Below are 25492 nucleotides of genomic sequence, written 5' to 3' on the forward strand. Positions count from 1 at the left end.
GATCCCATTGAAAAAACATCCTCCGGACTTTCTTGTTCCACCCTGGCCAATAGGAGCTTTCTTGATGTCACATTCAAACAACGGATAGTACTATAAAAGCCAGTGGTTGGCATAAAAATAATTGTTTGGCTAAACTCAGGAATGAATCTTATCAGTCAGGGAAGAGCCCATCTGCAATACTTAAGGCTGAGAGGTCTTCCTTAGTTCATTCACTGATGTGTTATAAATTGTGGAAAAAAAACTTCTTCGTACATTTAGATGACAGTGGGAGTCCAGGTCATGCATAATGGAGTTCCCAACAGCCAGAGACTCCACTTAAAAATCTGGTTGTCAGGAATGTCTAATCACATGTGCATCTGTTGGGAAGAAGAGACTTTCCATCAGGAACTTCAGTTACTCATCGTGAATATCAGGCATGAAAGTTTGAAATTAAAACAATATTGCATTTAAGAGACTGCATTTTACATCACAGTCAGTTGAGTGGCACATCCATTCTAATTTAATGCGCTTGAATTTAGTTCTGGAGACTGAAGTTCTCTAGGTGTCTATGATATATGGATAGTGTAGGCAGTGGCAATACAAGCTTGCCCACACTTCTCACTTGTAAACAGGATTTTAAAAAGAACTAGATAAATTCATGAAGGATAGGTCCATCAATGGCTATTAGTCAGGATGGGCAGGGATGGTGTCCCTAAACTCTGTTTGCCAGAAGCCCCATGGATAAGTCTGAATGTCCTCTGATTTTTCCAGAAAGAGGGGCACAAATTCAAATTCTTATACAGGAGATAGGTCAGCCCTAGAAAAGAACTGACTCAGTAACACATTTTCCATTTTAACTAAATTATTGTTACTTTTGCATTTATAAATGAATTCCTTTTTTTGGGAAATAAATCTTACATTATGGTAAATCATGCTTTAATAGACGTAAGTGAAATACCCCAAGTTAGAATTCTAATTTAATTCACCTCCTGTAACACAAATACAGTCACTATTTTAGTGCTGCTTTGTTGATGACATAGAGCAGATAAGCAGGAAAGAATCTCCTTTTCAAAAGATAATTACAGCTTTTAAAATTGTACCACAACAAATATTGCTAAGGGAAAACAGTAGTGAATGCCATGCCAGATACGATTTCTAAATATTAAAAATGACCCTTAAAGATTTATATGGGATTTTGTAGAAAGACTCCTAATTCCAAACAAAAGCATCCATCAGTTGACTTGACAGTTATGAATAATAGTGTTTTACATGCCATAGATGCCAAACAAGACACACTAGGTTTAGCATAAAGAATGTTATGAGCAACTGGGAGATATACTTATTCACTGCAGAATGAATGACATAACAATGCTTGTACAAGGCATTGTGGAATTTGATGTTATGTTCAAGAATATATTAAATTGTAGTATATAAAGTGAATACCAAATTTTATTATATATGTGGCACAAGGGTTCTGATGAGTTCAGATGAAAATGCCCCACCACCCAAACCTGCATTTTAACACCAATTCTAAGTGCCATAACATAAATCTTCTGCCTCAAACGCTCAAAAGTTTAAGAAAAACAAATCATACAGTAGGAATGTGTAGGTGCTGTGTGTGTGTGTTTTATTTCCATCTGAACCACTGCTAACATGCAAAACAATTTACTGGAGGAGTTCTAGACAATGTTAAAAGCTTTGGAATTGACTTTGAAATGTATAATAAGCACCTGTTAAACTTCAGCCCACACAATGTTTCTATTTTTTTCAAGATTTATTCACCAACTGAATACCTGTGGGTGATAGTTGATGTTATTTTTTTTACAGTTTTCTTGTAATTAGGCCAACTTGTCAACTATATATACCAGGTGCATTCAATTTCTAAGAAAAAAAAATCACCTGTCTCCAGATTTTACTGTGTAACAGTGGTTTTAAGTAACTTGAAAATATCTACTTCATACTGCTAATTTCCTTTTTGACCATCTAGTTCATAGTTGGATAGTTGGTCAGATTCATGCGTTCAGTACTGTCCTTTCAAAAGAACCTCAAACATAACAAAATCTGTCTGCCATCTTCCCATCATAATTACATGTTTTATAATTTTTCCAAAAGTTCTTAAATCTCATGGTATCATTACTAGACTATTTTGTCAAAGCTCAGGATGTTTTGTCATAAGGTTTTTTAAACAGATTGATTTATTTTTTAGCTACAGTAATTAAACCTATAAGAAAATGCTTATTTACCTGGACATCCTGGGTTTGTTCAATTTTACAAAAGTGAAGATTAACAATGCTTGTTCAGTGTTTGTTAAGCTCATTCAGAACAATGTGGGCCACATTCTGCTGCCCTTACGGGTGTTCATAGTATGCTACTCCACAAGTGCTTTCAGTGGTTTCAATGAGAGAACCCATGGAGTAACATACTACTGAAGTTATACTTAAATCTTATAATGTATAAGAAAACTATATTTCTGCAGTGTAACAGTGGTATCACTGCATAATGTACTTTAACAATTCATTTGCTCTGAATGATGTAGATTTTTCATATGAAAAACTGAGAATCCCTAACCCAGTTAGGATTTCTATTCTGGGAGTTAGAATAGAAGTTATTGTCTGTATTCACCTGTGATATGTGTTGTACAGTATTAAAAAGTAAATATATGCAGCAGTAAGCCTTTAACCATTGTTGTATTTCTGTTAGCAGAAAAGCTGCTTTTTAGATTATCTTAAGGGCTGTAATATGTCACCATAATGAAGTGACTACAATAGCTTTTAATGGTGTTAAAATACAGTACATCTAAAGGTGCATCTTGGTTATGGTTTAATACATTGTATTATCTTAAAAATCAAAATAATGACCTTTAGCAGAGTAAATTAACTTAAATATATATGCTAACTATTTTATTAAAATTTAACATGTAATTTGTTTAGAATTTGGACGTAGTTATTTGTTAACTGAAATTTGTTCATTTTCTTTGCAGTGGTTGGGCCCACTAAATATATGCAAGCAAAGCTGTTGCACCCAATCCTGCATTATTTTAACTGGTAGTAAAATACCCTGCAGGCTTGACAGATTGTCAAGGCAGTTATTCTCAAGAAGTTTGTAGTGGTTGTATCTGTCAGCCCATAGAGTATGGAATATTTTAACTGGCAGTCTTCCAAGACTGAACATTAATCTTCCCATCTCCTATTACAGTCCCTAATCAAGATATTCCAGGGGTGATTGCACTAACATTGTTTGAAGACTACATCTACTGGACAGATGGGAAAACCAAGTCACTGAGCCGTGCCCACAAAACCTCTGGAGCAGACAGAATATCACTGATTAACTCATGGCATGCCATAACAGATATCCAGGTGTATCATTCTTATAGACAACCTGATGGTAATTATTCTATCCATGCTTTTCAGACAGCACATCAGCATATTTCACAAACATCTAATTTCTGAATTCACTGAAGTTTTATTTATTTATTTATTTATTTAGGATCGGGCATTTTTATGCAATGATTATAAGTATTTGTACAGTGGTTTTGGTTGCTTTCTTAAGTAACTAAATATCAAGTTGAAATTATTAAAGAACAGGTTATTGATATTGACTAGATCAACTGAATTGTTAAAATTATATTATGTTACAAAGATGATAAAATCAGTCCAGCAAAGGAGAAATAAAGTATTAGCAAAGCTTTCAATATTATTATTGCAAAACCAGGAGAGTTAATATTTTAAAGAAATACTGGTGTCTAACAAGCCCCAGAGATATTTAAACAATAGTTGGGCCAAAAAACCTACAGAAGGAGGACATTATTATAACTCTCTCGGATCTTCTACCATCCGTATATTACAGTTCTAGTTAAATAAAATTTGGCAGCTGGTCTAGATTAGCAAATTAGCAGCACCATTGTAAAAGATTAGTGCTTTCTCTCTCATTGTTTCAGCATTCAAATCTGCATTTTTATTAGTGAATTAATTTGCCTCATACAAAATGCTTGCGCTCCTTAATAAGACAATTTGCAAGACCGATGGCTAAAAAAGTGAATTTTTGTTTGTTTTCTTTTCAAGGAATGCTTTTTTTTATAAACTACGACATTGTAAAAATAATGTAATTTGTATCTAGTGCATTTTAATTCCCCTTTTACCATAAAAGAGATTTAAAGTATGCTGAGGTAACAGGTTTATATTACTAGAAGCTTCCCTAAAGGGAAAAAAAATGTTTCCTTTGTTGGTTTTTTATTTGTTTTGGGGTTTTCCCCTGCGAATCAGCATGTTGGTTGGTAGATTTTAATATTTTTTTTTCTTTTTCATTCACAGTGTCTAAACATTTGTGTATGATAAATAATGGTGGCTGCAGTCATTTGTGTCTCTTAGCTCCTGGCAAAACATACACTTGTGCCTGCCCCACTAATTTTTACCTTGCTGCAGATAACAAGACCTGCTTGTCAAACTGCACAGCCAGTCAGGTAAGCCGGTTGCCATTTTACTATATTTTTGCAGCTTTATTTACAACCAAATGTTAAGCCCAATGAAAGTGGTGCACACCTGAAAGAGTTCACCAAACCACAGCACAACTTTGAAGTAACATCAGCTATTCTTTGTGGAGATCATTTAGCTTGAGGCATATAAAGAGAAGAATTATTTGTGTTTAAATATAAAATTAAAAAATCATATACCTGAGGTGCTATGAAAATATATTTGTATATAAAGTTTGGAGCTTGTGTGACTCATTGTTTAACAAGGAGGAGGTAAACTACCATAATATCACGAGGGCAACATTTCAGAAAGAAAATATTTTTGTTTCCTCTGCAAAAGTTGTTGTATATATTTCTTTTTTTAAAAAAGGCACAGTTAATTCAGTTGCCTTCAGAAGAGTTATTGTGCCAAATTTAAAGACTCAATTTAGCCATTAAAGTGTTAAACCAGGGGATTTTAATCCTGTTTTAAGTGAAAAATTCAACACAACCTTAATTGTGGAGTCGCTAATAATAAGTCTGTAATAATATCTGGGATGACATATGTAGAGATTATATCTATATGATAAATAATGGAACCATATGACAGCATATTTATATCTTGCACTTTTCACCACCTCACCTGCACTACTCTCCAGAGGGACTTCTAACTTTTCAAACCTCTGAGCAGCTTTCAAACAGCTCCCATTTGTTTACATAACAATCTGCAAAAATAAGCGTTTCTGAATATTTTCTTATGTGACCCTAAGAGCATCCCAATGCCAGAGGGCAAGCAGCTCACTGGCATCAAGTAATGAGTTTAGCTGGCCTGACCAATTCATTGTACCTCACCTTACTACGGCTATAATCTGTATCTAGAAGGTGTTAGGTAATATGTCATTGGAAAACTAATAATTCACTGATCATTAAGAGTCTTGTGTCATGTATGTATGTGATGTGTATTAAGAGTTATGAATATATGTTGCAGTTATGACTAAAAGGTATTTAAACCAGGCATGTCAGGGGGATTTGGTTAACAGGTCTGTCCTAGACAAAGGAATGTGTTTCCTTCTCTAGCCAGCTCGGTCTTCAGCTAGGGACAATGAAGGTCAATTTACATATAAAGTAAACAAAGCTATCAAGCTAATAAGCGGAGGATGAGACAGCTTAGCATCTACACCCCAGCAGGGAAGAGAAACTTTATCTGAACTATATACAAAGGGAGCCTGAACCTCAAGTGATAAGCAGTTGAAGCAGCTGATGGTATACACTATTACTGTATTATAAACCAGTGGTTCTCAAACTAGGGCCGTAGCTTGTTCAGGGAAAGCCCCTGGCAGGCTGGCCAATGTGGTGCTGCCTCCCGGGCAAGGAATTATTTAAGCAGATTTTCAGTACTGGAGACTGGCTCAGCAACTGGCAAGTCACCAGCTAAGTGGGTTCCTTACTGGAAACTCATGCTCTCAGTGACACCTGCTGTTTATAAAAGCCTTGGTTCTGCTCTTCTGTTGTTCTGATGTCTAAAGAATAAGGATAAGAAATGGAACCAAGCGTAGGTCTCAGTGTCATTGCAGAGGACAAAGTAAAACATTGCCGTAAGCAGATCAGAGACCTTGGTTGTGTTTTTTTTCAACCCAAAGGTACTTCCAATCTTTCCAGTGACAACAATTTGTAAGATCTACCACCCTTTCTTTGGAGTTGACACAGGTTCCTCAGTGCAGACACACTTTCACTTTCTGTATGTGCTTCATTCTGTACTAGAGGGATCAAGTTGACGGGGCCTTCCTCAGCTCTGGGAAATATAACTGCATTTCCTCATTGAATTTCACTTCTCAGGGCTTTTGGGTCAACCTCTCTGCCATGTGGGTGGGCTTGCAGGCCTGGAATAGTTCTCCAGACAAAGGAGTTGTGGTTTCTTAGGGGGTCACATTCACGCTTATGCTGCATTAAGAACTTCGTCTCCAGGGTCTCTCAGGCTTCCTGGGTACTTTTACATAGAATCCTTTCATTATCTTCCATCCTTTATGGATAACATGACCATAGCAGCAGGAACATTTCTCAACTTCTTGGGTATCAGGATATCATAAAAATCCAGCTGAGAAGCCTGTTCCTTTAATTCACTTTCTGTTGCAGAGCCTCTCTCTTCATTCTTCAGTCATGGTGAACCCGCTTCCCCACCTATGGAATCTGGAGGCAGTCCAGTGTGGCTGCTCGGGACTCAAGGACTAAGCTCTTCCTTTCAACTAAGGCCACCAGATTTTCTTCCTCCAGCAGTGGAACAAGTTGGCATTTCAATTTATCCAGACAATTTTGTTTTATAACATTATTTTTATTCATTTTTCTGCAGTAGCATCATATAATATTTCTTACCCGTCTCCTGTCAGTGTAGTGGTTTCAACCACCCAGATCAAGCACTGCAGTGCCTCCCCTCCAGGATTCGTCTGCCCCTTCTCAAAAATGGCAGAGTTGTCCCACAAATATCAGGCCAAATCTAAGTTTTGTTTCATATGTGAGGTAACATGTACGGGCTCTACAGAGGGTGAATTATGTCCTATCAGTTCACAGCCAGATGACTTTCATGCTGCCAGGGTATGGAGCTCAGAATTGGACCAGCATGCCTAGTTCCCACCCTTAGATTCCTCATCTCTGAGGAAAGAAGACAGGCTGCTACACAGTTCCCCTTCCACACACACTGATTTGAGATTTTTATGATGCTCTTGGGTAAGTCTTGCAAATCCCAGAGACTCTGGATCCCAAAAAAGCAAGCATCATCTTTTTAAGGCAGCAGTTAGTATGGTTAATGAACAAGTGGGGTGGAAATCAGAGGTTAAATGCCTTCTCTGCCTTCCCCCTTATGGAGGGGTTTTTTTCTGGAATTTTCTCCTACACAGAAGCTCTCATAGTGCTCTGTATCAAGCTCACGGCCCCTCCCACACCTTCCACATGTCTGGGCATGCAGAGAAGCCTGTCACTGCTGTGAAGCTCTTACTCAGAAAGCAAAATAATTGGAATTGTGCCTGTCTGGCTTGCAGCCCAGATATCTCCCTCTACAATGGTATGGATCTGTGCCATCTGATCATCAACTGTAAACCCTTGCTCTGCCAAGGAAAGAGGCTCAGAATCTGAAAGTAGGAAGGATTTTATCACTCTTTATCCCTCCCCTGCTCCACAGGCAGGCTTCACATAAAGCAAAAGGAGCACTTCAGGATCTCTGAGACCAGAAATGAAACACATGAGGATTCCACTCCCTGTGAAGCTACACCATCATGGGATTACAGAGAGATAAGTGAAAAATCTCTTCCCGTGCTCAGAATGATGCCTGCATTATTGAGGAAAGCACAGAGTGGTGCTAGGTTGCTCCTGCAGTACGTACATGGGTGCTAGCTAGCTTGGGGGAGTGGGCAGGCAACTGTTCAGGATCCCACAGACATCTAGCAAGCTGAGATAGTAGAGTTGTCTCAACTCTCACTATCAAAGCCAACATAGCAATGTGTTAGTCATTACCAGCACCAAGGCTGTCCAAGAAGGGACTATGACCCTGGAGGACAAAATCTGGAGCAAAGGCTTACAAGGAAAGCTACATAAACTTTCCTCCAAGTCAACAAAATTATCAACATGACCAAGACAAAATCAGTGTGCATGTATGTTTGCTCACAATTCCAATGCAAGACACTTTCTTCTGCTCTGTGTCTGCAGCCATATCATGCTGAATGCACCTAAACTTGTCTGCTCTGGAAAGCTAAGCAGGGTTGGGATCCCAGTTAGTATATGACTGGAAGACCACCTGGAAATGTTGGATGCCCCTCCACACCCAGAATTTTAAGAAAGGTCTGGTGGTCAGAGGACTTGCTCATGTTGTAAGTTAAGCACCTATTCCCATGCACAGACAACATGCCAATTAGTTCCCTGCTCAGAGAAACACATTCATTTATAACTGGGCAGCTACTGAAAAGAATTCAGGCTCACCAGTTGATCAAACATCAATAACTTTTTGAACCCAATACAGAGAATGGTTGCTGCCAGAATCAAAACAGACACAGCTCTGGTCATATTTTGTCACTATGGAAAAGATTTGCAAAGATCCAGAACTTCATTGTATCATTCATTTCCTAGCAGTTATCACCTATACCTAATTATCTCCAATTGCTAGGATTGCTGGTGCCAGGCATTGCCTTCATTCCCTGAGTGGGCTTCTCAAAATGCAGTGCAGAAATTCCTTCTGAGGTCATGGAACCATACCCTTGAGGCAATGCAAAATTAGGTGTCATTCCCAGATCATATCCAAATGCTCCTTTGTGGACAACTAAGTACTAGCAAAATGCTGATAGCCAACCCAGAACCAAATCTCAGCAGAAAGTACAAAAAACTACAAAGAGGGTAATTATGGGGCTCATGGGGAAAGTCTCCTCCTACCTCCCGTTATAGATTTATTTATGCATGAGGGATGTTTGTTTTATCTCCATTCCAAATTCAGGGATGTACCAGAGGTCAAAACTTTTAAACAGCAGTGGAAACAATATACTGGGCCCAGAAGAATCTTCTGCCTTTAAAGAGAGTTCACAAAAAAGTACAGAAAAGAGGAAAAGGAAAGTCCTCTCCTGGCCCAGAGGGCACTTTGGATTTGACAGATAACAAAGTAATCCACATCGCACCTGCAGAAAACAACATGGCTCTTGAATCAGGAACTCCTTCATCTTGAACATCTGTGGTTTATAGCACAGGCATTGGAAGAGAAGTGTAATTCAACAGGGATTTTCCATTAGCCTAGGATACATGTTCGTAACCAGACAGAACTCACCCAGGAAATCTCATTCATTGATTTGGTCAAGTAATGTTTCCAGTGCAAGCAGAAACAGAAATCTTTCTGGGGCAAGGATCTTTCTGCCTCTTTGTACAGTGCCCAACACAATGGGGACCTGACTGCCAAATATAATAATCAGAAAGTGATATCAGCTACATTCGAGTTTCTCCAGAATGGCTGATTGGAATCTTACAACTAAGCACCATATAAATGTAGGTAACAGCCCAAGTGACACAGGTACACTGGATTCTCCATCTGATTATAACTACATGTCAAGATTAATCAGAATAATAGATTAGATAAAACTGTTGCTGAACTTTCTAGTAGCCCTTATTTCAGAAAGACAGATTTTCGTATTAGTTTATCTATGTGAGAACTAAGCTGTTACTGGTGTGAGAAAGAGGTTATTCTCATAGCTCCTGAAATCTTTCTGTTCAAGATAAGGTTACTCTTTCCACAAACGAACAACATTTTTTTCTCTGATGTCACCAGCAATCTCTGAACTCTCAGGAAGTTTCATTACCAATAAGTCTATACCACCTATTAGAACTGAAACAGTGAATTGAGCTCAGTGAAAGTATGCTTGGCAGCATTCTCAGCACCTATAGAGGGTCAATCTATCATTTCAGACCTAATGATCATAAAGTTTCTAACATGCCTAATAAGAGTTTTTCCACCTATCAAGGAACTGATTCTTCCTTTGGATCTCATCCTGATTCTTTCAATGCTCATGGGCCCTCCCTTCAAACTTATGATTATCTATTCTCTGTTGCACTTGTCTCTGAAAACTTCCAAATTGGTAGTGATAACCTCAGCAAGCAGAGTAGGAGAGATTCAAGCAGTCATGGCTGATCCTGTCTATACAGGTTTTTTCCTGGACAACATATCCTTAAGAGCACACCCAAAGGGCTGACCAAAGGTGGTTAGAAAATTCCATCTGAATGAACACATCAACTCACCTGTATTCTTCCCTAAGCCTCATGCTTCTATGACAGAGGCAGTTCTTCAAGGACTTTCAACTCTGTTCTAAAGTGGATGATGGTGATATATCCAAGTGACCTCTTTCTCCAGTGTTTGTGTCCAAGTTCAGGTACAGTGAATTGCAATAGTCCAAGCTAGGAAAATTGAAAGTATAGATTACAATGGCTGGGTCCTCATATAAGAGGGAACAGGTAAAGCTGTATTGCCAGGCAAAGAGAAAAAGGGCATTTTTTGCTAATAGATGATCCGTATGTCAAGTATGAGATGTAATGGGATGGGGAGACTTTGATCCCAAGGTTTTTTAATGGTCTAAATGTAATTTTCCCAGGCCACTGATGACCAACAGTTAAAATTGTTTGGTGGTTTAAGCGAAATGAGTGGATGACTCTAGATTTGTGGATTTTATCTTTTATGAGAACATAGCCATTATCATCTCTATCTTCCACATTTCCCGGTGGAATTATTGTAATTAACTCTACCTGAGCTTGGGCATAAACACTGGATAAAGATTGGAGCTGGTGGTAAGGCTTGCAGCTGCACACCTTATGATAGAGGCAACATGGGTATACTACATCATCCACTTTAGAATAGAACTTGAAAGCCCTTTTCTACAAGGCCATGTAAGAGTTTGGGACCTAGCTACTTCACAGGACCCACCTTATCTTCAGTGATTCCCAGCTATCTTCCACAATAATAATTCAGCGTTTATACCTCAGTTCTAACTACAGATCACAAAGCATAATTGACGGCAATATCCTGGTTGTGGAAGTCCCTGGCAGAAAAACTTAGACTGAGCTCAGATATAATGGTATTCAGATTAAGGTGAAAAACACACCTTTTAAAAAAAAACTTCCTTAAGGATCAATGCTTTTAGAACAAAACAAACAAACAGAAAACGTATACTCAGTCAAACTCCTTTCCCCTGGTGGAATTTACAAAGTAAAACGTGTTCTGTTTCTGGGCTTTTGTACTCCTTACTTTTGTGCAGCACTTAAATAACCAGGGATAAGCACCATATAGAAAAACTAAAATAGATTACCAGTATTCTTAAACTACCCAGACTCTGCCACTTGATGTTATTGGCAAAAATAATTTGTGGTTTCAGCTTAACTCCTAGAAGCATTCTTCTCTCACCGATAGTGAAGGAACAGCAGAGCTTCTAATTGAGGTTAAGGGCAATATTGGCCTTTTGAAGGAGTTTACTTAACAGATTTTTGCCTTTTGAGGAATCATGAGAATTAGGTTGTTGTTCCATTGATTTGATTCAATTTACATAAAAGTGATTGTATAAAAACAAAACTGTGTATTTGGTTGAATTGTTAAGCAACTTCAACATATCTGCTGTTACTCAAATTCATTCTGAAAGAATGTTGTTAAATATATGCTTCAAGAGACCCAAGAACAGTTCCTTAAGGAATGTAAATTTCTATTTTGAATTAAAATTGAAAGGACCAAATCCTGAGCTATTGTAAAATGGGATAGCTTTACTATCATAGGAGCTACACTGATTAATACCATATGAAGATCTAGGCCAACGCTCCTCAAAAAAGTATCTTGTACAAAATCAACTGTAGATGCACATTAGGGAAACAGGTATAAGTTTTGAGCTATGAGTCTAATTTCTCATAAATTATTTTGTTTGTATGAAAAATATTCATATTTAAGGCTTTTGGGGGGGGCTCCATTTCTTACTACAGTTCCGTTGCAAAACTGATAAATGTATTCCATTCTGGTGGAAATGTGATACTGTAGATGACTGTGGGGATGGATCAGATGAACCTGAAGAATGTCGTAAGTACATTCTGAATTTAAATCCAACTTCTTTTTCCATGATATTCTTGTATAAGTTACTATAGTGACATTTGTTCAACTTTTCTCTAAGTGACTCTTGCTACAATTCTGAATACATTTCACAAAGAGTTTCCTGTTTTAACAAACAATGCAAAAGAATGTTTTGGGGATTAGAATTTACAAATCAGGTACAAATGATTCTGTGAGATGCACTATTTCTAACCATCTTACGTAACTTTGGCTCCGTGTGCTGGTAGTGGTGCAGAATGAGCAGATTTCTCCTTGATAGTCTCTCAGACTTCATATAGTAGTCTCTTTAATATTCCCCCTGTCAAGTTTTAGATAGTTTAAAGTCAATCATGATGATGTTCTCAGCATCCCAGAGGAAAGCTGTCATGATTTTGCCATGACAGCGAAATGCAAGTTGTCTTAGGTATTGGAAAACACTGTTTCTTTGGAATTGGTTTACTTCATTTTAATGTCTAGAGGATGATGCTTCCTTTCATCCTCAATCGCTAACCGCTTATGTGATTTACTGTATCTCCAAAAATCAAAAGATCATGAGTGCATTGTATCTATGGTTGCCAACTCTCTCAGTATTGTCCTGGAGTCTCCAGGAATTAGAGATAAATGTTTAATTAAAGATTATGTCAAGTGATGAAACCTGCAGGAATATGTACAACCAGAATTGGCAACCCTAATTGTACCTTCAAATTTGTACTCACAACAAAATTTCACTCTGCTGCATTTCTCTTTAATTCTAATTCACAATAATTTCATTTTAATCTTGTGCACTAAAATTTGTAATCCATATCTTAACAAAGAAATATGCTGAAGCAGAGTAACAATAAGCAATTCTCATATGATTCTAAATCTTTTGTTATGATGCCTTTTTCATTGTCACAAGTTCAATAATAGAAAAATACTTGATCTTTTTACTTTTTATGACAAGTTACTTTACTTCATTTATCTACCTAGAACTCTGCTCCTTACTGACTTGTCTGTTTATGACATGGACATTGTAGTAAATCACATGCAATAGCTTCATCCTTGCTAACATGTCAAGCTTTACAATTTATTGAATTTCCATTGCAGAAAAATGGTCAGGATATTCTGCAATGTGTGAACCAAACTACAGGAGTTTCAGTACCCTTAATTTAAGTGCAAAGGTTTAAAAAATATTTTATTAAACCCTATTCTATTTACCCTCAGGGAAGCCAGTTAAATAGTCTGTAACTGTTTCCCCATCTGTGAAATGGGAATCACTAAATATTGTTATATTGTGGGTTTAGGAGGGTTTAATCGCTTATGCCAAAGCCCACTGAAGTCATTGGGAGTCTTTCCCTTGTACTCAGTGGGCTTCAGATAAAGGCTTGAATGTTTGTAAAGTGTTTTGAAATTCTTTGTTGAAAGGTGCTATAAAAGGGATAAGTATTTATCACTTGTCCCAACTGCCCATGTGCATCTCCTTGGTCATCAGACTTCTTCCCTTTGTTCTCCTGCTAGTCCTCTTTGCAATGCATTTTAAGAGGCTAGGCCATAACTCTGTGTGCCACATATGATCAAGACCAAGAGTGAGGGGTTAGGCTCCAGAAACTTCTTATCCCTTAGCACCTCTGTTTATAGCTTGAAGCATTTTGGATCGTCCACAGATTTATTAAAAACAGAGAGAAAATGGAAGTAAAGCAAAATAAATGGTTTGCATAACAGACCTCATCTCAATACTTCACAAAACTCAGTGAGGTAGGCTTCCCTTAACTGTGGGGACATCTACATTTCAAGCTGGAAATGTAATTCCCAGCTCAAGGATGACATACCTATGCTAGCTCTGAATGAGCTAGCACACTAAAAATAGAAATGTAGCCACAGTGGTACAAGTGGCAGGAAGGGCTATCTACCCAAGTATGTACCTATCATCTTGAATGGGTACATGCTTGAGCGGCTATCCCTTATGCTGCTGTTGCTATACTTCTATCTTTAGTGTGCTCAGTCAGCGCTAACACATTTATGTCTTCTTAAATTGGAAATTACAAGTTGACATTGAGAGGAAAGATGATTGTGGTACCTCAGTAACTCAGGTTACTCAGTGAACAGTCTCTCAAGGACATTGCTGTGAGGTTCCTTTCCTCTTTTTTGCACTTAATATGAATGCTTCCTGCCTGTCACTCCCAATACTCTGGTGTCTCTGGCAGCAAACACAGCTATTATATGTAAAATATGTGAGATGGTCTTAAATTTTCTGAGGACTAATATTTAAATAATAATAATTTGAAATTTTCACAATAAAATAAATGTTCATGATCTAAACTATCATTTGAGTGTCCACTTTACACATAAACAGGAGAAGACAATTCCTATTTTCCTAGGATGTCATGGTGGTTTGTGTTGAATAGGATTCCCCAGAACATTCTTGGGAGGCACATGTCTGACAGCAAAGTAAGTCTCAGTTGTAGACAATCTGAGTATCTGCTGGAGTATTATCACAGCTCAGAGTTCTGGATCTTGGTCATTGGTAGCTGCTAGATTCCAAAAGATTTAGAGACAGGTGATGGAAATGATAGCCCTGAAAGAATCTGTGTAAGAACAGCTGTCAGGACAGCTACCTTTATCAGAGAACAAGCAGTCTTGAGTTTGGTGTTCTTGAGTAGTGTCTACTTGTTGCAGATACGATGCCTGGCACAAACACTTCATACTCTTTGTGGCACATTTTGGGCTGAATGTTTATTTTCCTTGTTGGCCAGAAGGTCTTACCTTTCGGGGAAAAAAAGCTTGAAGAGAAAATGACACATCAGCAGGGTCTTTACCCTTCCATATTTTATGAAAATTGTGATATCTGACTCATTTCTGATTTGAACAAAATCTTAATCTGATTTAGAACTGTTTGATTATACACTTCACAGAGAGAAGTGCAGGTCATTCCCTGGTGAAACACAATATCCATGTTTTTGATCAGCTTGGAAATCTCCATGCTGGGAGAACTGGAGTAGCCCCTTGTCATCTGTTGAGTGCCTCGTCCGTATATTAAAAAGTAGACCAGTTTTTCTGACTCTCACATTATTAAGGATCTATTTGTGGATGTAAGGATTCAGTCTTAAAGCCTTCCAACACTAACAAGACACTAATATTTAAATTCTTAATGGGACTATCCAGTTTGCACCAATTGCATACCCTCATCTCATTGTCTGCAGTGACTTACGTTTTGTCTACATGGTACATTAGTCCACATGAGAGGGCATAAATTCTAGTGCATACTAGCATATCACACATTAGCTAGCGTATGTGAACCCTGCCGGTGCACACTAAAAGTTCCCTAGTGTGCATTAATGTAGTGCTGTTTATGTTCCTCTAAATTTCTGATACTATCTTTAAATGTGTAAACTACTTCTTGAAATGCACAGCTTCCAGGCAGTCTTCCTAAATTTAAAAGCCTTCTGGCACATTTGGCATTTTAAACATGCTATCTCTTTAAAAAACTTGGCTAAAATTTGCATTTTATTTCTATATCAGAATGTAAGAATAGGCATATTTTACCTACTTTAGCTGGGATTGTAACATTGGTTATTGTTGCATAAGTCTTAGCTCATTTCTGTTCTGGGCTAAGAGTTGAGAATGTACTTGCAGATAAGGAAATTATTCTGTGATAAATTCACAGTAGGATTTGTTACAAATCTTTCTTGGGTTGTACCCAGAATTTCTCTAGTTGGCTATATTTTCCTTCACCAGATTATATATTTATGTACCATTTCTTGGGCTTTGGTCAAACCCAGAACTCAAAGAATCTCAGATTTATATAATAATCCCTTCAATAGTAATAACTATAGATTATCTCATGGTCTAGAGAGGACAGACGTTAATCCTTTTAGTGAGATGTTTTGTCATAGCCATTTGGCAACTTGTCAGCACAGATGGTTTATCTATTGCCTACACATTTATAACTTCAGACAGATCTTGGTGTCCCGGGTGAATCCCCTTTATAATTTAACCAACTCTCTGAGGATTCCTCCAGAATAGGGGAATCCCCAGGCAGCTGATAACTTTTGTATCCTATTCTGTTTAGGAATCAGAGTTAGGGATACATGTTTTATACACTTCAGTACTTTCTAACTTTTACTATAGAAGAAAACAACTGACAGAGGCACTAAGGACTGTTGTATCCTCCTCAGTAGGAAGTTCTTGTCACTTTCCACATCAAAATCAAACTTTCCCTTTCAAAGGTTTGCACAGGGACTTCCACATCTGCATCTCTGCTGTTCCTTATCTAAACCTGGAACTCTTACAAAGTTGCCTCTCACCAGTTGACTTTCTTCTTCAATCTTGTTTCCATATCATCTTCCCTTCTGCCTTCTGGAATCCCTTCCCAAATCATTGCTCTTGGTCTCCATCCTTTCTTTATTCAAATCCCCATTGAAAGCTGACTTCTTCCCTAAGGCACATAAATGCTAACCAACACAAATTAAAATAATAATCATCCACTTAAGATAGCAGCATCCTCTTGGTGTCCCAGTGGGTCCTTGTGTTTTCTGTTCAGATTAAAAAATGCACGGAGTGTATTCTCTTCTGTTTTGTACATCTCTTAGCACACTGATGCTTACAAATAAATAGTAATAGACATGGTTGCAAGATCTCATAATTACTACTGGTTATTAAGAAATGCACATGCAATAATTATATAAATCTCCTCTTCTAATAGTCCTCTTCAGCCAATCAGAGCACAGGGTTTTGCATGCTGTATCCTTACTGAGAAATAACTCATGTGCAGTCATCATGTAAGTGAGACCCTCCTCAGCATTAGTGCTACGATCTTATAATTGAAAAATATGTGTTCAGTTATGGTTTAGTAACTACAGAATATTCTGGTTGAGTCCATATATCCTAATTTAATAACTTTTAAATATATTCAATTAGTCCATTGAAGAGTAATAATATAATTGGCACATTACCATCCCTGTGATAGTGCTGGTAATTTTTCTGTACTTAATGAGATTTTTTTAACCTCTGTTATGTTATAGGTTAAAGATATTTTTAATATAAAGAAATAGATATAAAAACATCCAAATGATTTCATGACATTTTCTCATTGTGGGCCAATCCAAATGCCATTGAAATCAATAGGAGTCTTTTCACTAACTTCAATGGGGCTCGGATCATTCCATGTATTTGATCTGAATATTCAGAAAGGAAAAATCCAAGAAACTTCTGTCTGATATATACACTTTCACATTGGGGTTCATACATAGTTTAAAGTAATTCAATATACATTTTGAATAGCAGAAAAGCTTTGTTTATAAGTTTTATAAACCCTGTATGCAACTGTGCAAGATTTGTTTTGGGTTTTTTTTTTCAGCTGAATTTAAATGTCAACCAGGACGTTTTCAGTGTGGAACTGGACTTTGTGCTCTGCCAGCCTTTATCTGTGATGGAGAAAATGATTGTGGGGACAATTCTGATGAACTCAACTGTGGTAGGTGATTATATGTAGCACAGAACTCAAAAATTGACTAAGATCTTTAGCTAAGATTTAAATTCCCAGAGAAACTCATCTGGAAAACTTTTTTTTCCATCTATCTTCCAGACACACATGTCTGCCTGTCAGGTCAGTTCAAGTGTACAAAGAATCAGAAATGTATTCCAATAAATCTAAGGTGCAATGGACAGGATGACTGTGGTGATGAAGAAGATGAAAAAGACTGTCGTAAGTTATGTTTAAAGAGTTTTGTATTGCACAGTGATGGATAGTTTTAAACATAGAGTTTAAAAGATATATGTAAAAGTTACTGTATGCCCAATGAAAAACAGTTAATCTTTTGGACTATTTGACATACAGTACCTGAGATATTCTGTGTACAAAAATCAAATATTTCTGTCACTGACTTCAATTTTTTGTAACCAGGACAATGAGAAAAAAGAGAGAATTGATTTTTAGAAAATTATATGGGTCTCTTATTTGGGTTAAATTGTATATATTACTATGACCACTTCCACCATCATCTCTTGTCTTCTCCTTGGTCTTTTAGCATTCCTCATGTGACTCTCTGCCATGGCCTGATGGCAACAAAATTTACTGGGAGAGGGGGATACCTTTGTTCCTGCCTCTTGACTGAGAGACAGTATAGGTTCTAGAACTCTATGCTACAGCACCTCTCCTTTGAGGTTACAGAGTTCTCTTTTATGGAAGGTTTGTGCAAATTTACCCATATGACATTAATCTTAATTTTAAAAAAATCAAAACAGAGAAAATTGAATTAAAGTAATTCATTTCAGCTAAAATATCTACATTTACATTTCTAAGATAAACTAGATAAGATATTTTCAGCTTAGTTACAGAGGGGGAAGATTGAAGAGTTTACATCTTGTAAATATAATCTCCTCTCTCTGATGTTTCTGGTCTGCCTATCAGCACCATACTGCCATCTAGAGAGAGAGATGGCTCTGTCACTCACTCAGCCTGCTCTTCAAGCCCCCACTGATCCAGGGCAGCTACCCCATTTGTAAATTGGTTTTCTCCAGCTTCACATACACAATGGCTTGGAGACTCCATGCATTCTTTAGAAAAGGGCCATTGTGGATATAAAGACTCTTGAATGTTGATGATTAATAATCACCTTTCAGAAGCCTAAGGTAGCTCAGTTACTGCTTTTCAGGAACCACATTGCCTGGTTTTATCTTGTTTCAGTCAAGCCTCTTGTTAGATGAAGTCCATAAGCAGTTTTTTTCCTTTTTGCCATGTTTTTGGATAGTGGCCCAGATGCTTTGTCGGAATTACTTTTACAGTACTGGTATGACATACTGCATTAGGTAGTGTGACCTAGTGACTAGAACACTGGACTAGGACTCAGAACACCTGGCTTCTATTTCTGTCTCTGCCAGTGGTTGCTGTGGAATCTTGGGCAAGTTACTTCAGTTCACCGTGCCTCAGTGTACCGATATGTAAAATGGGGATAATGATACTGCCTGCCTTTGTAATGAAATGCTTTGAGATCCACTGATGAAAAGTTCTATATAAGAGCAAGGTATTATTATTACAAGTACTCTTACTACATAGGCATGACTTCATGATTTTCCATCTCAAACACTGCAACATCGTGCTAAATCATGAAAACCTGAAACTGAAAATGACTAGAAACTAAATATAAATAAACCCAAGACTTTTCATTGCCCAAGCTGAGCTAAATGCAAAAAGTCAACAATAGTATAAATAATGAAAAGCAAATTAGATGATAAATCTTTGTTTAGTTTTAATAATCTAGGATTTATTTGTAACACTGCCAAGAACGTTTGTTTGTTTTCTGAAATATGAGATCAGATTCTTTGCTGTGCTGAATTTATGCCTGGGACATTGTGGTGAGGGGGACAGTCAAGTGGGAGGGGAGTACCAGTGAGCTGGTTACAGCTCCATGATTATCATCCCAGTTCCAGTGCAGATTAGCACAATCTAGAATGTGCTTAGATTGTGCCATATGGTAACTGACTCCAAAGACTAAGCAGCTTGCAAAGCAATCCAGACATAACTCCTCCCACCCCTTTCTGTTCATGATGTGCCCACTGTGCTGTGGGCCAAAGGGCAGTTGGCTTAGAACCTGGCTATGAGAACTCTACAGCTGATGGGAAATCCATATAAAGCTACATGTTTTGACTAACATTTGTTAGCATACACACATTCAAGGTCATTTTCCGTTCTACTAATTTGCCATAGGCCATAATATTGCCAAATAAATTCATGTTCATGGCCAGTCTTTTTTCTTTCTTTTTTTTTTTTAAACTTTCCAAGAAGATTTATGAAAGGACGTCTCCTGAGCTAGTGAGATAAATACATTAGGAAGGAAGTGAGAGAAGAAAATTACTTTTTGATTGGTGAATAACTAGGGATAGGATCCCTACAGGAAAGGGGCATTAATTTTTTCATACTCCTGGCTGAGCAGAAAATAATCACATGCCATCTCTGATGTGAGGAACTTTTCTAACACTTTTTGTAAGGATTTAAAAGGAAAACCCATGAGTGCACTAAGAACCAGGTTTAGTTGCTAAGGTGGAAATCCTGGAAACTAAAGACACCCATACAAAGCAGCTTTCAGGAAATAGGGAAAATTAGCAGCAATTCTTTACAGCAAAATCTTCTGTTACCTGGGCTATTATTTTGACATTGTGAAGTAGTTTTCAGTCTGGTTCTTCAATTTACTACTTTTCTTCAAAACAATGAAGACAGAGCAGAAGGTTTTTGGTAGCACTAGACACTGTTGTATACAGGGAGTCCTCGGACTTATGATACAATTCCTCAGAATTGCGTTGTAAGTTGAAACGTTGTAAGTAAAAACAGCTTTTCCCATAGGAATCAATGGTATGAAGGGGAGATTGGTTCCTGAACCAAGGCTTGTACACTATTTTCACCACAATAACCCAGATTTTTGTACTATATGAATTATAGATGACTAATGTCGCAATTTCAATGTATTTACTGTACACTGTATTTTGTAAAGAGTCTTCGGATAAACATATAAACTCACATATGCTGCTCAGAATGCCAGCAACACAGGCTCAGAAAGCCAGGGAGAATGGCACACATGCTGAGCCTTAGCCAGTCACTGTTCAAGCTTTCTGATTGGCTGAGCCCAGGGCCGGGAGCCAATCAAAAACAACCTTACCTGGCAACAAGCTACCCTGCTGCCTCAAAGCCAATCAAAAGCAACCCCTTCCAGCTCCATACCAGTACTGTATAATGCAACCAGCAAGTGATTTCAAGCAAACTTTATGCAAATCAAGCGTCATAAAGGCGAAACGAGCAGTCCATTGAAAAGTGCAGTAAGCGGTGTCAGGCATCGTAAGTCAGAGGACTCCCTGTATATTCAGATTTAATAAAAGGGGCCCAAAGAGTCAAAGGTATTAACATGACCCTGAAGCTGTCCAACATTAAACAGTTTTAAACATTGGTTGGGGTTTCCTATGCAAAACTCAATCTGCTTAGCACCATGGCAAACACATACTGAAAAATATTACATTTTATTAAATGGGAAAAAAGGGAAAAGCCATTAAAGCATTTGAAATGTAAAGTATTTAATAAGGCTAACATTTTAACATCATCCCTTGTTCTCTTTACCCTTTAGCTGAAGAGAGTCTTTGGAAGGAAAATAACCCTTCTTTTGACAGTCTCTTAGTTAGTATTAAGATGGTAATAACTGTCTTTTAGAGAAAAAGAGAAGTTAGTTTGGTTGGGCTACAGCTGCTGTTGTTGTTAAAGTCTGATCCCATTTTCTAGAAGGCAAAACACGACAAACATGCACAAAAGGGGAAAGAACAGCAGAAAATGCAGCTGTCACTGGTTTTAACCTGGAGTATCAGAGGGGTAGCCGTGTTAGTCTGGGTCTGTAAAAGCAGCAAAGAGTCCTGTGGCACCTTATAGACATGTCTGTTAGTCTATAAGGTGCCACAGGCCTCTTTGCTGGTTTTAACCTGTAACCTTGCTGCTGCAAAACTCAGCCACAGTACACAGTTTTATCACCACTCCGAGACCTGGCAAAATTGTACCATGATATTGCATATAACTGTCTCTTTCTGGTCACAGGCTTACAACAGTGTTGCAAAACATGCAGTCTTGGCCAGCTTAGTCATATTCTTATTAGACTGAAGGAAAAAGGAGAGGGTTTGGAAAGAGAAGAAATAAGATGGAGAATTGAAAAGAATGCACAAGGGAGAGGAAGGGGACATGACAAAATCTCACATCCCATGTAGTGGCTGGGATATAGCTGGAACCAGTGAAGAGGGAGATGTCATCTGGGCCACTTCTTTGGTCCGGTCAGGACATGTCTTGGGATCAGGATGACAAAAGTCCAATGATGTTACAATGGATCTCTTGGTTCCAGGATATGGTGAGGATGGCAACCAGGATGATGAAGCTTGCTCCTTCCCCTTTGATTCAGTCATCAGATGTCCATCCTTCACTTCCTCTTTTCCTCTCAAAGTCTCTTTATAGGTACCCACAGTGCATTGCTCACACTGTTGATGATAGTGCCCCAACTGTGGACACTCTCTGCTGACAGAGGGAGCAAGTGTGAACATGCAATACCGATTTTTATTATAGTGCTTTTTGAGTGTCAACATAACTTTTGTCGACAAGACTCTGTAGTGTAGACAAGACCTGAAAGACTCTAGAAGAGAGTGATGCGCCTTTTAACTAGTATATCGTTAGCATTTGGTCTATCAAATGTAACTTATGTTGAAAATGTTCTTGTTTGTAATCAATGGAACGCCACCATAAATATTGTTCTCTCTCTAAATTCATTTGGACAATGTTATTAATAATCAAATGGATTAAATAGTAAGAGAATGCATTAAAACATATTGCTATTTTCCTGGAGATATTATTGAAAAACACAATAGAACTCACGGAGAGCCTGTTTTTAACATTTGGGGTTATTTATTTTGACAAAAAACATTTTGAGTCTTGGCAGAAATTTTTAGCTTTAAAAATCACTTCCTTTCTTTAAAGCGGAAAACAGCTGTTCTCCAGACCATTTCCAGTGTAAAACTACAAAACACTGTATTTCTAAACTGTGGGTATGTGATGAGGACCCGGACTGTGCTGATGGATCAGATGAAGCAAACTGTGGTGAGTCTGACAACAGTCACACAAAGGAGTGCAGTCAGAAACTTTTTGTTTAAAAGTAGTGCCATTGCTTTATTAAAATCTTATATTTCTAAAACCAGTATCTTTATAACTTTCTTGCTCATGAAGACTTTTCCCATTTTTTAAAATTTATTTTTATTTTATTACCATAAATTGTAACGGGAAAGTTGCAATGATATTAAATATGTCCTCTGTCATTATTTCAAAGTAATCATCTGATAGAATAGCTTTATTTTACCTGTGAAATCTGTCTTGAAGCATCTGCTTTATGGACAGCAGTTATAAAACAAATGACTCACCTGAAACATTAGTGGCTTCTCTTTTTAATTCTTATCGCAGAATTACCCCATACCTATTAATTTCTTCTACATATTTTTTGCCTATTGTATTCAACTAAATGCTGGTAAATAAAAAAAACAACTAATAACTGCTATAAACATCTGAGTAGTTTAACTAGATTACATTGTGTAAAATAAACAGATTTTTGTATCAGCTATCATAGGAGAACTGAAGGAACATTCCAGTCTAAGACAGGCCTCACAAAGACTTAGCAGAGTGTACATCAAGGGTTAAGCAACCTGAAAGCAGAATTTTGTAATGACTTTTATGAATCCAATAGTAAATAGAAAAAAAGCTTATATATTTTCTTTGGGAATATTTCTTTTGTTGTTGTTTATTGCTCCCATTTGCACAAAAAGTAAAATCTTTAGCATTTTTTGCTATTTGTACCAGAAAGGTGACTTGAAAGACTTTTTAACTGCAAAGGCCCAAGTTCATGTTTTTCCAGTAATAGTTAAAAATATATTTAAAAACAGTAAAATAGTATAGGGTCCTAGAGTCACTACCTACTTTCCATACTAGTAATGTCGTCATACACTGCAGGACAAACAGCAAACTTGGATTTTGATAAGTAAGTGCAAGAGGAATTCTCATTTTTGGTAAGTAAGTGAAAGAGGAAAGGATTTTTTTCATGTATTTTGTTTTAAATGTATTTATTTGTAAGCTTGAAATCTGTCATAAAATTTAATTATTTAGATTTCAAATATTTTTATTTTTAAAGGTTTTAAATTCACCTGCAATAATAGTAACATTTTATGACTTCATTATCTAACTAATACTCCCAGGTCACTTATAAGGAAAGTAGATATAGTGTACTGTAGTGTCCCAATTTTACAGATGAAGAAATTGAGAGAAACAGAAGCTAAGTAATTTAAACAAGGCTAGACAGCTAATTCTCATGGCTGCAAGTAGAATTCAAATATTCCTGGTTTCCAATCCTCACTCAGTTCATGAGATTATGGACCCTCAACCAGAAGATCATGAACAGCTTTCAGGGGATTGTAACTGCTCTCTCTTTCCTTATGGATAGTTATGGGGTGTATACCTTGAAACCCATTTCTATTCCAACATGAGATCATAGGATGCAAAATGTTAAGGGTTCACTGCACTGGACCCATATTGTCTCTTTAAGACATGTGTCTTTGCAAACTGACATAAAATACTTTGTTCTTCTTTGAGTGGCCTACACATATTCAAACTCAGGGGATGCTCCAACTGAGCATAGTTTAGATGGAAGAACTTGAACTAGCTATGGGAGTGCTCACACTGAGGAAAGGGCGAGGAGGGGCACATGAGCACTTCAGCAGGCACTGCTAGTTAAAGTTTCACCATTCATAGGATTCCATTCTTAGGAGCCATAATAGAATCAACACTGGGCAAAGCAATTTATGACTGATTCTTAAAGATAAGATCACCTATTAATCTAAACAAACTGTTCTTTTCATTCTATGGTTATTGGGGCTTATGGCCTAAACAAGTATGACTTCCTTGGATCTTTTATGAATAAGGCATTTGCAACATTAAGTACTGGAAAATTTCAGGTCCAGCACAGACAATATGGCAGGACTCTGGGCATTCAAAAAAGGGAATTCCTATCTGTAATTTGGTGATCCCACAAGAACAGCCATACTGGGTCAGACCAAAGGTCCCTTTAGCCCAGTATCCTGTCTTCTGACAGTGGCCAATGCCAGGTGCCCCAGAGGGAATGAACAGAACAGGTAATCATCAAGTGATCCATCCCCTGTCGCCCATTCCCAGCTTTCCATTCCAACAGTATAAAGAAAGGAGTCTTTCAGTCCTCCCATGCCCTCACTGATAACCACAGCAAATCTCCAATTTCAGGTGTGTGGGGCGGGAGGCATCTAAACAACAGCAGAAATAAAAGTTACACCTCAGCATTCTCAAGTTAAGAGCCCTTCAGTGGGCTCTCAGGTTCTTTCTACCATAAGTCTGCCATAGAGTGGTATAAGTAGCTACAGACAATACAACCTCCAGGTATTATCCTAAAAAATTTAGTGGAGGGTATGAATTCTGAAATAATTTATTAATCTTTTATTTTTTAATTTATCTCCATATAATCCTCGTGTAGTCAGAATGGAAAATAGTATAAATAAGTGACTTGCTGCAAAAATAGCACATTAGTAGTAATCAAAGATATTGAAGCTAGGGAGTTTGTTGATTGTGATTTTGTATATATGGTTCTGTATGAATGTGTTAAATAAAAGAAATATGCAGTGTTGTTGTAGCCGTGTTGGTCCCAGGATATCAGAGAGACAAGCTGCGTGAGGTAATATTTTTTATTGGACCCATCTCTGTTGGTGAGAGAGACAAGCTTTCAGGCTTACTCATAACTCTTCTTCAGATCTGAGAAAGGAAGAATCAAAGATCAGCATAAGCTCAAAAGCTTGCCTCTCTCAAAAAAAAGATGCTGGTCCAATAAAAGATATGACCTTATCCGCCTTGTCTCTCAAATAATAGAAGTAACATGCCAAACTGTATATAAACCTAAACATTCTCTTATAATCCAAATTAGTTT

The 25492-nt window shown here is 37.5% G+C and overlaps 1 protein-coding gene across 1 annotated transcript in view; it reads left to right on the forward strand.

Annotated features, from left to right (window-relative positions):
- The window catches only part of LRP1B (LDL receptor related protein 1B), a 1239928-nt gene that overhangs the window by 1068877 nt on the left and 145559 nt on the right, over window positions 1–25492 (forward strand). The window contains exons 61-66 of the mRNA XM_039494476.1: window positions 3175–3363; window positions 4290–4438; window positions 11906–11999; window positions 17344–17460; window positions 17572–17691; window positions 22480–22599. Coding sequence (XP_039350410.1) covers window positions 3175–3363; window positions 4290–4438; window positions 11906–11999; window positions 17344–17460; window positions 17572–17691; window positions 22480–22599 — 789 coding nt within the window. The remainder of the gene's footprint in view (window positions 1–3174; window positions 3364–4289; window positions 4439–11905; window positions 12000–17343; window positions 17461–17571; window positions 17692–22479; window positions 22600–25492) is intronic.

The sequence above is a fragment of the Mauremys reevesii genome, linkage group 11, assembly GCF_016161935.1.
Source record: "Mauremys reevesii isolate NIE-2019 linkage group 11, ASM1616193v1, whole genome shotgun sequence".
Classification (NCBI taxonomy): Eukaryota; Metazoa; Chordata; order Testudines; family Geoemydidae; genus Mauremys; species Mauremys reevesii.